The following is a 17,389-nucleotide window of genomic DNA, read 5'->3' as shown; positions in this document are numbered from 1 at the left end:
GGGTTGCCATGCCCTTCTCTAGGAGATCTTTCTGACCCAGGGATCAAACCCAGGTCTCCTGCATTGCAAGCAGATCCTTTACCATTTGAGCTACCTAGGGAGTTCTTACTAGATTTATTTAAGAGAAATATATTATCAATAACATAAGGTTATTACGGAGAAGGCAATGGCACCCCACTCCAGTACTCTTGCTTGGAAAATCCCATGGACAGAGGAGCCTGTTAGGCTTCAATCCATGGGGTCCATGGGGTTGCTAAGAGTCGGACACGACTGAGCGACTTCACTTGCATGTTTGACTTTCATGCATTGGAGGAGGAAATGGCAACCCACTCCAGTGTTCTTGCCTGGAGAATCCCAGGGACGGGGGAGCCTGGTGGGCTGCCGTCTATGGGGTTGCACAGAGTTGGACACGACTGAAGTGACTTAGCATAGCATAGCATAGCAAGGTTATTAATTTAAAGATATTTCTTGTGCTTTGACTGTATGGAAAAGATGGATCATTATCTGCTGAAGTCAGAAACCTAGGACACATCCTATACACTTTTCCTTATTCCCCCATATAGATTTCTGTCTCCATTGATATCTCCTAGTCCAGACTGTCATCTCTTGTTTAGAGCATGTAATAACTCCTTTCCTGCTTTCACTCATGCCATTCCTTAACTAATGACAATCCATGGCTGGGAGAAAAGCGGTTGCCATGATTGACTTATGTCTAAACATTATCCACTTTCTAAAATTAAGGATGGATTCATCTTCCACTAAAGTACTTGACTGTAGAGGATGTTAGCTGCTTCAACTGAAGTGTGTTTCTGTTGGGAATGAGGACGAGGAAGTGGACTAGATACTGGAGAGGTGACCACTTGTGTTTTCTACAGGGTTTTGACTGTTAACTCTTGGCTTTCTTTCCATTCCTTCAAAGGGTCATGCTTTCTCCTTTGCATGTGTTAACGTCTCTTCTGAATCAGGTTCCATCTTGTTTACTTGCTCTTCCTTTAGCTCTCAGCTTAAATAGCACTCTTTAAGGCAGCCATACTGCTCTTTCCATCGGATTAGATTTGGTTTCCCTGTTATATTCTGTCATTTCACTGTGTACCTCTCCTTCATAGCACTTGTTACAGCTTATATTATCCATGTGTTTGTGCGCATCTTTTATTAATCTCTGCTTCCCCTAGCAGACTGTATAGTCCATTAGATCAGGAGCTATGTCAGTTTGCTCATCATTGCATAACTAGCAGAGTGCCTGGCATATAGGTAGTAGTTAGATAAATACCTTTTGTATGAATGAATGGAATTGATTTTGAGCTAATTATAAGAACTCTGGCTTGTTTTACGTACAACCTGAATTTTTTTTTTTAAAGATAGCTTTATTGAAATATACATGACATAACAAACTCTGTATATTTAAATGGTACATTTGGATGAGGTTTAACGTAAGAGTATTTCCCTGAAACTTTCGCCAACATTAAAATAGTTACTATTATCTGTCACCTTCAAAAGTTTACTCATGCTCTTGTGTTATTCCTCCTTCCCACCGCTAATTCATCCTCCCCAAACTCAGGTTTCCTGCATTGCAGGTGGATTCTTTTACCATCTGAGCCACGAGGGAAGCCCTACAAACTGTTTATCCAGTCACCTGTTGTATATTTGAGTTGTTACTAGTTTCAGGGCTGTTATTACAAATAAAGCTGTTAGGAACGTTTGTTTATAAGTCATTGTTATGGACATGTGTTTTTACTTTCCTTGGTAGTTATCTAGAAATGTAATGACTGGATCACTTACGGTTAACTTTTTAAGAAACTTCAAAACTGTTTCCCAGAGTAGTTATGCCATTTTACATTCCTGCCAGGAGTGTATGAGGATTCTCGTTTCTCTACATCCTTGCCGACAGTGGTTTGGTAATCTTTTTAGCCATTCTAATAAGCTTATTGTTGCTGTTCAGTCACTGTCACGTCCACCTCTTTGTGACACCATGGACTGCAGCATACCAGGCTCCTGTGCCCCCTGCTATCTCCTGGAGTTTGCTCAAATTTGTGTCTGTTGAGTTGGTGATGCCATCTAGCCATCTCATCCTCTGCTGCCCCTTCTCCTTTTGCCTTCAGTCTTTCCCAGCATCACTCTTATAAGCTTATAGTGGTATCTTATTGTGGTTTTATTTCACATTTCCCTAATGACTTGTGATGTTGAGCATCTTTTCGTGTGCTTATTAGCCATTTGTATATCTTCTTTGAACTGTTGAAATCTTTTGCTTGTTTATTGTTTTTTCCTTATTGTTAAGTTTTAAGAGACCTGGCGTGCTGCGATTCATGGGGTCACAAAGAGTCGGACATGACTGAGCGACTGATCTGATCTGATACATTTTTGAGTACAAGTTTATTTTTTAATCAAATTTAGGTTTTACTTTTAGGTCTAAGGGTTAATTTTTGTATATGGTGTGAGTGTGGATTCAAGTTCATTTATTTGGCATATGAATATCTAATTGTTCAGCACCATTTGTCAAAAAGGCTGTTCTTTATCTGCTGCATTGCTTTTTTAACTTCGTAAAAAATCAATTTTCAATATGTATGCAACTTGAATTTTAATATAGTTGTGAGTTAGAGTTATTTAGAATAATCTTTTCAAGGATCAGATGGGGTAAATCTGGGTTATATTCTGATACTCTTTATATTTTTAAGTAAATTTTTTAGAAATATGTAACTTAAATATAGAAAAGCACACAGAATTCTAAGTGTATAGCTTGATGAATTTTCCCAGAGTAATTACACTCATGTAACTACCACCTAGATGAAAAATAGGACATAGCCAACACCCCAGTGGCACTTCTCATGTTCTTTTCCACTTGGTATTCTTTCTCATTATAGGTAGTTGCTATTTTCCCTATGTCATCATTGATGAGTTTTGCTTCTTCATAGAAATGGAATTATATTTGTACTCTTGTGTCTGTCAACTTTTGCCTAAAATATTTCTGAGATTCATTTGGGTTGTTGCATAAAGTAGTGGTTCATATAGCTTTATTTTATGGTATATAATAGATTATATGCCATAATTTATTCATTCTACAATTGTTAGACATTTGGGTGGGTTCTTATTTTGGTTATTGATCTTTTATGAGTATTCTTATTCTTTCTGGTACAGATAGGTAAATATTTTCTATCAGATATATAGCTTGGAATAGAATTGCTACTTTTGGTGTATATGATTATGATGAGCTATAGTAGATAATGCCAGCATTTTCCAAATGATTGAACCAATTTTGCACCCCTTTGCCCTACATCTAGTAGTATGTGGAAGTTATGTTGTTCAGCATTCTTGTTAGCATTGGATATTTGAGTCTTTTTAAATTTTAGCCATTCTGGTTCCTTTGTGGTGTTCTTGTGAGTTTTAATTGATATTTCTCTGGTAACTAATGAGATTGAGTGTCTTTTAATGTATTTATTGGTCATTTGAATATCCCCTTTAGTGAACTACCCCTTCAAGTGTTTGCCCATTTTTCTGTTGGGTTGTTTCTTACTGATTTCCAGGATTTGTTGTTGTTTTAAATATATTCTGAATATACTTAATTTCTTTATAACCTTTTATTTTAAAGATTTAACAGCTTTGGTAAGCTTCTTGCAAACTCCTCTACTATAAAGACTAGGAAGATAAGCCTTTTTGTATATGCATATGATATAATTTTTTTTCATGAATTGGAGTTAATCATATTTGACACATGGCAGTTTAGTTTTTCTAAAACTGGATTATTGTTTTTGGTAGATGTTTCATACCCTTTAATGAGTCCTACGAATTTGCCCCTTGGTTTATTTGGGGAAGGGAGTGGCAAGCTACTCTAGTCTTCTTGCCTGGAAAATTCCATGGACAGAGGCACCTGGAGGGCTACAGTCCATGGGGTTGCAAAGAATTGGACACGACTGAGTGGCTAACACTTCCTCGGCATTGGCACTTTTACCATTTTGAGTAGGATAATTCTGTGTTGTAGATAATTCTGTCCTGCACATTGTGGAATGTTTAGAAGCATCTCTCAGGCCTCAACCCCCTAGATGCCAGTAGTACTCACCCTCCTCCCATCTTGTGACAATCAAAAATCTCTCCAGATGTTGCCTAATGTCCCTGGGGTCTAGGGTGGGATTGTTAAAACTAGCCCAGTTAAGAGTCACTGATCTAGATTTGTTTGTGGTTATTTTACTTGTTTGCCAGGAAATTGTAGAGCTCAAAATTACATGTGTTTTCTAAAATATGTATGGGAATATAAAGGACTAAGAACAGCCAAGACAGTTTTCAGGAAGCAGGTTGAGGTGAGAGGACGTGATCTGTGAGATATCCTGATTCGTTATATGTATATGGCTATAATAATTAAAACAGCATGGTATTAGCATAGTGGAAAATAGTGGAGAACCCAAATTCCATTCTACATGTATGCTAAAACTTGATTTTTTTAATAGAAGTGCTTTTGTAGAGCAGAGGGCACAGGGGTTTTCCCATAAGTAGTGAAGCTTCAATCATGTCTGACTCTGCAACCCCATGGACTGCAGCCTGCCAGGCTCCTCCGTCCATGGGATTTTTCAGGCGAGAATACTGGAGTGGGTTGCCATTTGACTATTAAATATCTGTAGGAAAAAATTAAAATTGGAGTCCTACTTTACTCTATACACAAAAACTCATACCAGGTAGATTAAAGACCTAGGTATGAAAGGCAGAACTGTTAAGATTTTAGAATATAATGGGTTTTAAACTGTGTTCCTAAGAGCCTAAGGAAGAAACATAGCTTATAGGGAGAAGGGGACAATGGATCAGCTTAGAAATCCTAAGCAATATTTCTTTAAAAAATATAGTCCTCCTCAGAAAAAGCTTGAAAACCAGTGCTGCGTGGCATAGATTCACTTCTATGTTTGTGCAAACTCGAACTTCTTTTTTGAAAATGGATTGGACCTGCTGCTCATAGGGCTTTCTCCCCTTAATAGTCTGTAAGTTGTATAAGGCCAGGAACTTTGTTCTTCATTGTTGTCCATGGTGTCTGGAATTGTATGGACTCAATATAATAAATGCTTGAATAAATGAATTGAAACTCTGGGAGTGGAGGGAATGTGTAGAGAAGAGCACAGAGTAAGGAAGGTATTTTTAAGAATGCTCACGTTCTAGGGAAAGGGAGAAACCACTGTATAGGAACAGTTAAGAACGGTGTTACAGAAATTAAGGAGAAAGGAAATGTGTTTGTTATGTTCCAAGAAGACAGAGTGTTATGTTTGGCTGTATGCCTAGAGGTTATACATATGGATTTTGGAGTCAGACAGCGGGAGTCAAGTCACATGCAGGCCTTGCCTTTTACTTGCCATATGATATGAGCATGTTACTTGACTTCTTTTAAAACCTACTGCTCACATTTATAAAATGGGGATAATATTTGGTAATTAAGAGGTCACTGATAAACGAGATTGAGCTTTCAGGATTGTGGAATTAAAAAACAGATTTTAGGAGCTTGATTCTACTGTGTTTTTAGCCTGAAGATCATAGAGAATTTTAGTAGAAAAGAAACATTAAATAAGGCACTGTAAAGAAAGATTTTTATACAGATGAAAAGTTTTTGAGAGACTCTTAAAGTTATATTTTTTAAGCCACATTATTGGAAGTGGTCTACAAAAGCATAAACCTATTAAAAATCAAGGCTGGACTTTTCCTCTTGAAAACATTTCTTACAATGTTTGCTCTTTGTTAAGTAAATTCAGTGATAAATAAGTGATTTTAAAGATGTTTAGCATTTCATATTTTGAAGTATGTTTTGAAGTTATTAGAAATGTCAACATCTTTTTAAAAATTGAAGTGTACTTTATTTACAATATTATATTAGTTTCAGATGTACAGCATAGTGATTCAGTATTTTTACAGATTAAAATCTTACATCCTAACTCCAGTTTTTTTTCCTGGAAAAATTGACTAAATGTAATCTACTTACACTAATTTTTTATGACTTCTTATATAAGACTCTCCTGAAAAAACTACACTGGCTGCAAAGCTATCTGCTAAGAAGCAGGCATCTATGTACAGAGACGAAAATGATGATTTTCAAGTAGAGAAGAAAAGAATTCGACCCTTGGAAACAGCACAGCAGGTAAACAGTCTTGGCAGTGAAATAATCCCATTAGTTATGGCTGAACAAGGTAGTCAAGTATCAGTCGTTTTCAGTGGCATGTGAAGAGATTAGTTGGATAGTGTCAGATATAAATTTAATGGTCAGTTACTGTAATTTCATTTTATATATTTATTCATTACAAAGGAGCTTGTTATAGTAGATTATTCATAGTAGCATGTCATTAAAGTGAAACTGAATGATGCTTATTTATATTTAAGAAATTTGATAGTAAAACATTTACTTATGGCATGTTATAGTAATAGAGTTACTTTGTACTTTTAACTGCTCTGTTTTTTATCTAACAATGGTGTTTTCTTTTGGCCAGAATACCTCTGATACAAGTATTTAGGTCAGATATTTTTAATATTGATAGTTTTAATGTAATGATAAGGATTACTCTTATTTATTGAGTTTTTATTATGAATAATTATAAAATGTTTATTTTTAAAGTAATTTTTTACTAGAAGTTTTAAATGAAATATACTTTTAATAGGTGAATAGAGTTCATGGCGTTGAACTCATATATTTTCTCATAGAGTTCATAGCATTGAGGTAGGGAGACTGGACTTTAATAGATTTAGTTACAAATAAAGATTATTAATTAGCATGTCATTGTAGATAATTGTACATTTTTAATTGAATATTCTCAAAAAATGTTTGCATTTTTATATAGTTTGTTCCATGTATAATCCTAACTTCCACAATTAAACCTTGTTTTTAGAAATAGAATAAATCCATTTTCTAGTTTTATATTTGGAAAAGTCCTAATTACAAATGAAGTGTGAATCTTTAAAAATTTTTACCAGTGGGACTTGCCAGGCAGTCCAGTGGTTAAGATTCTGTGCTTCCATTACAGGGGGCATGGGTTTGATCCCTGGTTGAGGATCTAAGATTCCCACATGCTGCATGGTGTGGCAAAATAATAATAATAATAAATTGTATTTAAAAAAAATTTTTTACCAGCAAAATGTGTACTTACAGCTGGATGTTATGAAGTAGGGTTCAAAGTACAACATTTATTCCCTGATTTCATTGGCTTTCATTTCTTTTTTGATAGTAATGAATTATCAGTAGAAATGCTTTTTTTCCCCATCATAGTTTGAGTACATAGGTTTTTGGCAAGTAAGAAAAAGCACATGTAGTTTGGAAAGAAAACAGTGGTATTTATAAAAAAAAATTAGTCAAATACAGTTTGGATTATTAGTTATCTAACAAGTAATATAATAATAGTAATCAAATAATTCTATCATATAGGAAATAATGAATATTTACATTCAAATTTTTTATTCTGTGTGTTTTTTTTTAAAATTTAGAATAAGCTTTTCATGTTTAATTTTCCAATTGGATATGTAGTTGGACTTGGTATAATGCTATTCTTGGTGTCCATATGGTGGGACTATTTTGTGGGAAGATCATTTTACAATGCCGAGTTTTGATACATCACTAATTAAAGCTATTTTGGTTGGAATTTGAGAGATGTTACTGTATTCTGTTTTATTTAAGTCTTGTAATAAAGTGCCTAGTTGTTAGAAATTTGATTGTTATGGGGGAGCCTGGTGGGCTGCCGTCTATGGGGTTGCACAGAGTTGGACACGACTGAAGCGACTTAGCAGCAGCAGCAGCAGTTAGAAATAGTCATTTTTTTTTTTAATGCTAAAAGCGCACACTATAGCTGTTTTGATCTTTGAGAACAACTAGCCTCATCAAACTTTTAGTTTACAATAAACTTCAATTTGGTTCTGTATTTACAGATCAGAAAACGTCATTGTTTTGAGAAGGAGGTACATCATTTGGATGCAAAAGTTGCTTCAGAAAAGACCACAAAACTCAACTCTCCATTAGGAAAGATAAACTCCATTTCTCCACAGAATGTGTGTATTTATGACATTGTTCAGTTTAAAGAAGGCAAATGTGGTATTTGTTAATGCATTTTTGAAAAAGAGAAGGACTATATAATCAAGAGTAGAGAAAAACTCAGAAGTCTTAAGTGCTGTTGCATGTCTGCTGCTGTGAGAAATGGGAAACCTGTGCTCTTTGTGCCCGTTTCTTCACTTATAAAATAAGAGAATTGGACTGAGATGAGCTGTGAAAAGGTTTTTTTTTTTCCCGTCTTGTACATTCTAATGTTTGTGAATTCCACTTCCTGAATTTCTTTCAGTGTTCTTAGGGCATCAGTTCTCAAGGATTAGGCCAGGGAACTCCGGAGATTCCTGAGATTGTTTTTAGGCAGTCTGTGGGGTCAGAAGTACTTTCATAGTGATGTTAAGATGTTACTTACCTTTTTTTTTTTTTTTTTAAACTGTCTTCAGTGTTTGCATTGATGGTGCAAAAGTGAAGACTGGTAAAACTCGGATGCTTTAGCACGATCAAGATAGTGGCACCAACTTGTGTTAATAGTAATTTTCTTCTCTGTCATTAATGCATAATTAAGAAAAGCCAGTTTCACTTAAGAATGTCCTTGATGAAGTAGTAAAAGTTACTAATTTTATTAAATTTTTCACCTTTAAGATTTTAATTCTGGGTGAAGAATAGTTTTTGTAAAACACTTTCACATTCAGGAGTAGAATGGTTATCTTAAAGAAAAACACTTGTAGGATAGTTTGAATTGTGAGCTGAACTAGTCACGTTTTTCACAGAACATTGTTTTTACTTCAAAAAATAACTGACAGACTATGGTGATTCTTGAAAATAAAGTGAGCCTGATAAAATTTGACCTTTCAAGTGAAAAATCAGAATTTGAAAAATTGTATATACCACTGTGAGGTTAGCAGTTTTCTGATACTTAAAAGACTTTTCTGATGATATTTATTGGTAGTGATGTTATATATGTGACTTTTTGATATTATATAATGAAATGTGTTAACATTTATTTATAAGATCTGTAAAATCAGTACACCAAATGTTTTCAAAATGACATGTTTATGATATTACAAAATGATGCCTGGAAAAGATTCATCCAAATGCAAGACAGACCAATGGACATTTTTCTTCTCACCATCCTTAGGCAATGACAGATTTTTTTTTTTTTTCAGTCACTATTGGCTAGTTTTCATTGCCATAGTTTTATATGAATGGAATCATGCTTGGTAATTTTTTTATTGAATTCCAAATATTGTGAATTTTCCCTTGCTAAATACTGGGTATTGTATTTCTACAAACCCTCTTGACTTTTTTTCTGGGATGCAGTTATTACTTGGAATCAGCTTGATCCTTTTGGGTCTTGCTTTTAGGATGTGTTAGGGAGGACTTGATCAGGGTTTAGTTTTGGGCTACCTCAGTAGAGGCTGGCTCCTTTTGAGTCCGCCTAGCCGGTGGGAACGGGCACTGTTCCATGCTCTACGTGAGTGTCTCATTTCAGGTGGTTCTTGGCCGCTGTCTTAGATTGTCTCCTCATTGGTGTGTGCTGATCAGTACTCTACTAGATACTTGAGAGGTCCTTCTGCAGACCTCTGGAGTTCATTCTCTGTGCAGCTCTCTCCTTTCTGGTATTCTTATCTCAGAACTTTATTGATCTCCCTGAACTCTCAGCGATACCTCTTCAGGTTGAGTTTTCTGGGCTGTATCTGGGTTTCCCTTCCTGGTGCCCCAGCCTGGAGACTCTCAGCACAAGCTGAAACAATCATAAGGCTTAATCTCCTTTGTTTCCCATCCCTCAGGGATAACTCTTCCTTACCGGATATCCTGTATCTTAAAACTATTGTTTCATATAGCCTGTATTTTTTGTTGTTGTTGTTCAGGTAAGGGATGAAACAAGTCATTGACAAATTCCAAAAGTGTTTAGATGGCTTATAAAGCTCCTGTTTACTTGTACAGACTTTAAGCCTTTATAAACTTTTTGCATTCTTTTTCTCTTTCTCCTCCTTCCCACTCTGTTTTGACTGACTTCTAATTCTTCAGGAAGCCTTCCTTGGTGTTTCTAGTTTTGAGTTAGATTCTCATCTGGAATGTTCCTTGTATTTCTCAGTTTTTGACACTTACTACTCTTCATATCTTCTCTACCTGCTCTGAGTTCAGTTACAGACAACACCAGGTTCCCTAGTAGACTGAGGCCTCCTTGAAGACTGTGAGTGCTTTATTCATTTCTGTTTCAAGCACCTAAGCTCGTGCCAGGAACCTAGTTGTAGACTGAGTGAATCCATACCATAATCCCTGCCCTCAAAGAGCCTTCTTTTAAATTCTTGAAAATACTAAGTTGGGGTGGGGGGAAATTGTCAGTTATCTTCAGAGAAGCCTTGTTGGGAGAAGTTGTCTCAGTTTTTAATATTGTCAATAATAATACATGCTTTGTTTGTCTCTGCCAGTGTTTCCTTGCTTATTTTCTTTCATAGTACCTTATTGTCTTCATAGCCCTTACTGTTTGAATTTATTAGTCTACTTGTTTATTATGTGTTTATCTTGTTAGAATGTAATGTCAATCTTTTTCACAAGTATCTCTGGTACCGAGGATTAGCATATGGCATATATTTAGCATATAGCTAAATATTTAGCATATATTTAGCATGTGGCATATATATTTGTTGGTAGAATCTTATTGAATTCTTATGACTGTGAGGCAGGTACTATTGTTATTCTTATCTTATAGATAAGGAAACTGAGAAGTAATTTGCCTAAGATCACAAAGCAGAAAATTGTGGAGTTATTATATCCTACCTAAGCAATCTGATGCTCTGGCAGATACTCTAATTACTTTATTATACATTCTCTAAAATGCCTCTCAGAAATTCTGGAGCTATCTAAACAGTATTCTAACATCAAGATAAGGAAAAAATTATGTAGAAGCCTAAAGCAGAAAGAAATCAAGTCTAGAGTAAGCTATGATTGGATAATAGCTAAAGTGAAATAGAGAGTGATTTTACTTTTAATTTCATTTTGGTTTTTTAAAGACAGTGGACTCAAATCAGACAGCCTGGGTTTTAATCACAGTTCTGTTCTTTACTACTTTTGTAACCTTGATTAAGTTTTTTAACTATTGCTACTTCAGTTTCTCATTTGTTAAATGGGTATAGTATTTGTCTTACAAAGGTGCTAGAGGATTAAACAATTTAATACTTATAAAGTGCTTAGACTGTACCTGGCATATCTTGATGCTTATTAAGTGGTTCAGTTCAGTTCAGTTCAGTTCAATCGCTCAGTTGTGTCCGACTCTTTGCGACCCCATGAATCCCAGCACGCCAGGCCTCCCTGTCTATCATCACCATCTCCCAGAGTTCACTCAAACTCACGTCCATCGAGTCGGTGATGCCATCCAGCCATCTCATCCTCTGCCGTCCCCTTCTCCTCTTGCCCCCAATCCCTCCCAGCATCAGAGTCTTTTCCAATGAGTCAACTCTTCGCATGAGGTGGCCAAAGTACTGGAGTTTCAGCTTTAGCATCATTCCTTCCAAAGAAATCCCAGGGCTAATCTTCAGAATGGACTGGTTGGATCTCCTTGCAGTCCAAGGGACTCTCAAGAGTCTTCTCCAACACCACAGTTCAAAAGCATCAATTCTTCGGCGCTCGGCTTTCTTCACAGTCCAACTCTTGCATCCATACATTAAGTGGCAGGTGGTAGTAAAAGTAGCTGCAGCAGCAGTAGTAGTAGCAGCATAGTTGTATATTTTTATGCTGCTGATAAAAGCTATTATACTGGTTAATAATATAAATTTTTAAAGTTAGGTTTATAATTAATTATTTTAATTTGTGTTGATGATGTTTACGACTCAACCTGTTTAGAATTTAGGTTGCTTGACCAAGAAGAGCTACCATTGTCCTGGCTGAGTAATTTTAAACTTAATTTTAAACTAAGTTCTTAGATTGGTTTCTTGTTTTGGTTGTGTACTACGTTGATCATTTATTATGATCTCATTGGCAAAGTATAATTGTATCAATTCATGTGTATTTGTATTTTTATATCAGGTTTTTTTTTTAAACCAGAAATTATAGATTTTCTTTCTTGGGTTTAGCTGATATAACTCTGCATTACCTTAGAAATGGAGTATTTTTCATAGATGGGTGATTTATTATCCGTACTGTTAAAGACATGGGTTTCTGGCAATCTTCTTGTAAGTTTGAAGATTTATTGAACAAGCTAAATCTCAACTAACTCTAGTAACTCAAATGATAACATTTCACTAGTGACTTTTTACTTGTAAGAAGACATACGGGATACTTGCCATACTAATTAAGCATGCATACAGTAAATTTATCAGACAGCAGAGTACTTTTGCAATGACAGAAAAGACCATATGGCTAAGCTCTAATATTTGTTCTCTTTTTTGCTAATCCATACTGAAAAGCATGAATATATAAAGTAACTCTATGGAAAACCCCACAAATACTTATGTAAAATGATCTATTATTTTCAATATTTTTTTTCTTAACAAAGATAGAGTAAGCAGTTGCAATAGAAGCATAATTAGTACAAAATGTAAAGTTTTAGCTAATGTGAATGTTTCTTTCTTTTATACTTTAGTAAATTGTTAGAGAAGGCAATGGCAACCCACTCCAGTACTTTTGCCTGGAAAATCCCATGGACAGAGGAGCCTGGTAGGCTGCAGTCCATGGCGTCGCGAAGAGTCCGACACGACTGAGTGACTTCACTTTCACTTTTCACTTGCATGCATTGGAGAAGGAAATGGCAACCCACTCCAGTGTTCTTGCCTGGAGAATCCCAGAGACGGGGGAGCCTGGTGGGCTGCCGTCTATGGGGTCACACAGAGTCGGACACGACTGAAGTGACTTAGTAGTAGTAGTAGTAAATTGTTAGTAAATTTAGTAAATTTTAGTAAATTGTTAAGAAAACCTCTAGTATTTTGTATTTTGGCTGTCATCTTAATTTTAAAAGCTTACGGTAGCATTTGTAGTAAATCTTACATGGATATTTAGCACTAAATAATACATCTTGTTTTTCAGAGAACCAGGGCTAAACCTTTTCATGGATATAATATAATAAAGAATCATAGGGATATATGTAAAGGTCATTTATTTAAAGAAAGGAGTCTTTGAGTATAGTAATATTTTTTTTACCTGCTAGAAATTTACTTTGGTTTCTAGTTCAACTTTTTTTTCTCTTTCTCTTTTTTAATGGAGGTAAAATTGACATTTAATATGTTAATTTCAGGTGTATGGTATAATGGTTCGTTATTTGTATACACTGGGAAGTGATCACCATAAGTCTAGTTAATATCTGTCACCTTACGTAGTTGCAAGGTTTTTCTTCTTATGATGAGAGCTTTTAATATTTACTCTCTTAGCTTCTGTCAGGTATGTAATATAGTATTATTAACTATAGTTGCCATACTCTACGTTACATCCCCATGACTTATTTTATAACTGAAAGTTTATACCTTTTGACCTCTCTCATCCATTTCTTTTGCTCTTCACCCCCCTCTCTGGCTGCCACTAATCTGTTCTCTGCATCTGTGAGCTTGTTTTTTTGTTTGTTTGTTTGTGTCTGTTTTTAGATTTTACATATAAATTTGTCTTTCTCAGTCTTAGTCCATTAAGTGTAATATCCTTCATGTTCATCCATCTTGTCCCAGATGGCAATATTTCTTTTCTTTTTTTTTTATGGCTGAATAATGTTCCATTTTGTGGGTATGTGTCTGTGTGTGGGGGCACACGACTGAGAACGCATGCAACTCAAAGGGAGCATTTATTTTTTAGAAGAATAGTTTTTTGGATTTGTTGTCTTTTTACCTTCCTATTATCTCTAGTCAGCTTCCTTACTCTTCAAGTCAGAAAATGTCAATACTTCCTCTCTTGAATAAATTAACCTTCCAGTGTCCCTTGCTTTTCCCCATTCCTTACATTTTTAGATTCATGTTTTTTATACAGTTAATTCATATGTCAAAGATCTAGTGAGGCATCAGGCTCCATGGTCAAAACATGGTTAAGAAAAAATACTATATTTTAGAATAGAATACTACCGTTCTGATGGAAAAAGCAAGAGAGTGCCAGAAAAACATCTACTTCTGCTTTATTGACTATGGCAAAGCCTTTGACTGTGTGCATCACAACAAACTGTGGAAAATTCTTAAAGAGATGGGAATACCAGAGCACCTGACCTGCCTCTTGAGAAATCTGTATGCATGTCAGGAAGCAATAGTTAGAACTGAACATGGAAGAACAGACTGGTTCCAAATAGGAAAAGGAGTACGTCAAGGCTGTATATTGTCACCCTGCTTATTTAACTTCTGTGCAGAGTACATCATGAGAAACTCTGGGCTGGAAGAAACACAAGCTAGAATCGAGATTACCGGGAGAAATATCAAAAACCTCAGATATGCAGATGACACCACCCTTATGGCAGAAAGCGAAGAGCTAAAGAGCCTCTTGCTGAAGGTGAAAGAGGAGAGTAAAAACGTTGGTTTAAAACTCACCATTCAGAAAACTAAGATCACGGCATATAGTCCCATCATTTCATGGCAAATAGATGGGGAAACAGTGGAAACAGTGACAGACTATTTTTTGGGGCTGCAAAATCACTGCAGATGGTGACTGCAACCATGAAATTAAAAGACGCTTGCTCCTTGGAAGAAAAGTTATGACCAACCTAGACAGCATATTAAAAAGCAGAGACATTACTTTGCCAACAAAGGTCCATCTAATCAAAGCTGTGGTTTTTCCAGTAGTCATGTATGGTTGTGAGAGTTGGAGTATAAAGAAAGCTGAGTGCTGAAGAATTGATGCTTTTGATCTGTGGTGTTGGAGAAGGCCCTGGACTGCAAGGAGATCCAACCAGTCCATCCTCAAGGAAATCAGTCCTGAATATTCATTGGAAGGACTGATGCTTAAGCTGAAACTCCAGTACTTTGGCCACTTGATGAGAAGAACTGACTCATTTGAAAAGACCCTGATGCTGGGAAAGATTGAAGGCAGGAGGAGAAGGGGACGACAGAGGATGAGATGGCATCACCGACTCAACGGACATGAGTTTGAGTAAACTCCAGGAGTTGGTGACGGACAGGGAGGCCTGGCATGCTGTAGTCCATGGGTCGCAAAGAGTTGGACACGACTGAGTGACTGAACTGATAATACCTTGTTCCACTACTCATACTCGTTTTTCTAGAATTTACTTATGTATATGCTCTTAATTCTTTTACAAAATCCTCAAAATCAGTGAGGTATTTTCATAGACACATTTTATGCTTATTCCTGCTGTTTATTTAATAAATGCCAACATTGTATATATACTTCCACAAAAGTAATTATATTCCTTGATTTATAATAGTATTCATTTTTGCCTAGTGTGTAGAGAAGAGTTGGGTCCAGCAGAGTGCGCTGTTGGTCTTCAGATAAAGTGTTGATGTGCAAAGCCTTGGTCTGTTTTTCTTTTCCTTCTTGTTATACCACTATCTTGCTTTCTTTTCTCTTTTTCTCTCCCTCTCTTCACCCCCCACTGCCCTTCTCTATCTTCCTTTAATGCTTAATATATTCTTTAGGATCTCAGGAGAAAATGACCAATTTATTTTGAAAAGTCAGTGTTTTACAAGTCATTTTCTCATAGTTTTACCTTTTATTTAAAATAACTGCTTATGTAGTGGAACAATGCTTACCATGTTTTAGGAACTCTTCTGAGCATTCTGAAAATACTACTTGACTTGGTAAATACAGTTTCATGTGAGCTAATGGTTATTGCCAGTCCATTTAAGTTTTGTGTGAATTTGACAATTTTCAAAATAAAACAAAAGAATTTAATTGAATCCCTATGATAACCTTATGTGGAAAGTATTAATATTTAATGACAGATGAGGAAATTGATTCCCAGATTAACTTCATGTCATGAAACTGATGAGTAGAGGCTGGTTTAAAACTTAGCCATTCTGGCTTTAGAATTGATATTCTCAACCATGTTACTGTTCTTCTTCTGAATAGACTCTTCCAGATGACCTATAGATTAAAGACAGTTTATTTTTGTACTCTCATAGATAATATTATATATAGATAATTCATTTAAGATTCGTTGCTCTTTTAGACTCTCTCAATACCCTGTTCTTTATGATGCTTACCAAAGTTTATGATTACGGGTTTATTTGTAGGTTTCATGGTTTTACTTACCTCCTTGCCAGGCTGTCGCTAAGAACAAGTGTGATGTCTCTCTTGTTCACTTTTTTATAACCAGCATCTGGCGCAGGACCTATACCTAGTAGGTATTCATATATTTGTTGAATAAATGAATGGAAAAATGACTAACTTTAAGAAAGTGTATTATTTACCACTGTTTCTTACAGTACACTTTAAAAGTTATAGTTTTTTAATGTCCTAGCACACAAAAATAAAAGATCAAATAATGATTTCAGGGACCAAGAGGTAAAACTGGTATTTAATATAAACAAAAGATTAGAAACAACTTTTATTTTCTGTAGCTTCTCTAGGAACAAGTTGTTAAATAATATTATCACCTAGATGAAGTATAGTTTATTCAAGGCAGCAAAATTTTAGAAAACTGTTATATGCCATAAAATTAAGATGATAACTTATATTTCTGTAAGAGTTAATAATAACATAGTGATGGCTTTTCAGAATATATATTTGTGCCAGGCAGTTTCTATGTTCTCTCATATATCCTTACATCAGCTCTCTGAATAAAATAGAGCAGATATTAGTCTCATTTTATAGGTAAGAAAATTGAAGCCCAAAGATATATTATTTGATGATGGTAATAGTTATAGGTATATGATAGAATTGTGATTTGAGCCTACTTCTAAAATAGAGTTGAATATAGATTCATGGATTATAAATGCTGGAAAAGAAGAGAAAAGGAATGGCTGGGAAAATGTTTTGTTTTCTTGTTGACTGTTGAGGAAAACAGCAAAGTTGGCAAGAAAGATTTTTATTCAATATATCTGTCATTAAAGTATCTTCTTTTAGTCATCTTGCAGTTAGAGAAGGTTAAAGTATCTTAAACATTTTGTGTATTCTATCTAATAAAGAGTCAAAGGAAGTTTTAAATTCAAAAATAAATAGGATTATACATTGTTTGAAAAAAACCTGTATTAGTATAAACCATTACAGAGTAAAAATTATAATATTCTCCCTAAACTATTACTCCCATCCCCCTTTCTGCTTCCCAGAAGTAAACAAGAGGAACACCTTCATGAGAATCTTTCTGGATTGTTTTGTATAAGTTTACTACAGATGTTTTTCATAGTTCTGTTATAATTAAATTTTGTTTTTACATTTAACTCTCTTATTTACAGAGTTTATTTTAATATATTCATGAGGCCAACCTTTAACTATGTGGTTTTCCAAATAGATGATCAGTTGTCCCAGTGTCAAAATTTTTCC

The 17,389-nt window shown here is 35.3% G+C and overlaps 1 protein-coding gene across 12 annotated transcripts in view; it reads left to right on the top strand.

The window, feature by feature from the left end:
- The window catches only part of BRIP1 (BRCA1 interacting helicase 1), a 189,137-nt gene that overhangs the window by 8,341 nt on the left and 163,407 nt on the right, over positions 1 to 17,389 (top strand). For all 12 annotated transcript variants that reach the window (XM_055577414.1, XM_055577413.1, XM_055577410.1 and 9 more), the window contains 2 exons: positions 5,973 to 6,100; positions 7,873 to 7,992. In XM_055577414.1, the coding sequence (XP_055433389.1) occupies positions 5,973 to 6,100; positions 7,873 to 7,992 (248 nt within the window). The remainder of the gene's footprint in view (positions 1 to 5,972; positions 6,101 to 7,872; positions 7,993 to 17,389) is intronic.

The sequence above is a fragment of the Bubalus kerabau genome, chromosome 4, assembly GCF_029407905.1.
Source record: "Bubalus kerabau isolate K-KA32 ecotype Philippines breed swamp buffalo chromosome 4, PCC_UOA_SB_1v2, whole genome shotgun sequence".
Classification (NCBI taxonomy): Eukaryota; Metazoa; Chordata; class Mammalia; order Artiodactyla; family Bovidae; genus Bubalus; species Bubalus kerabau.
Note: the sequence above shows the minus strand (reverse complement) of the source record. Positions and strands in the feature narration are given on the sequence as shown.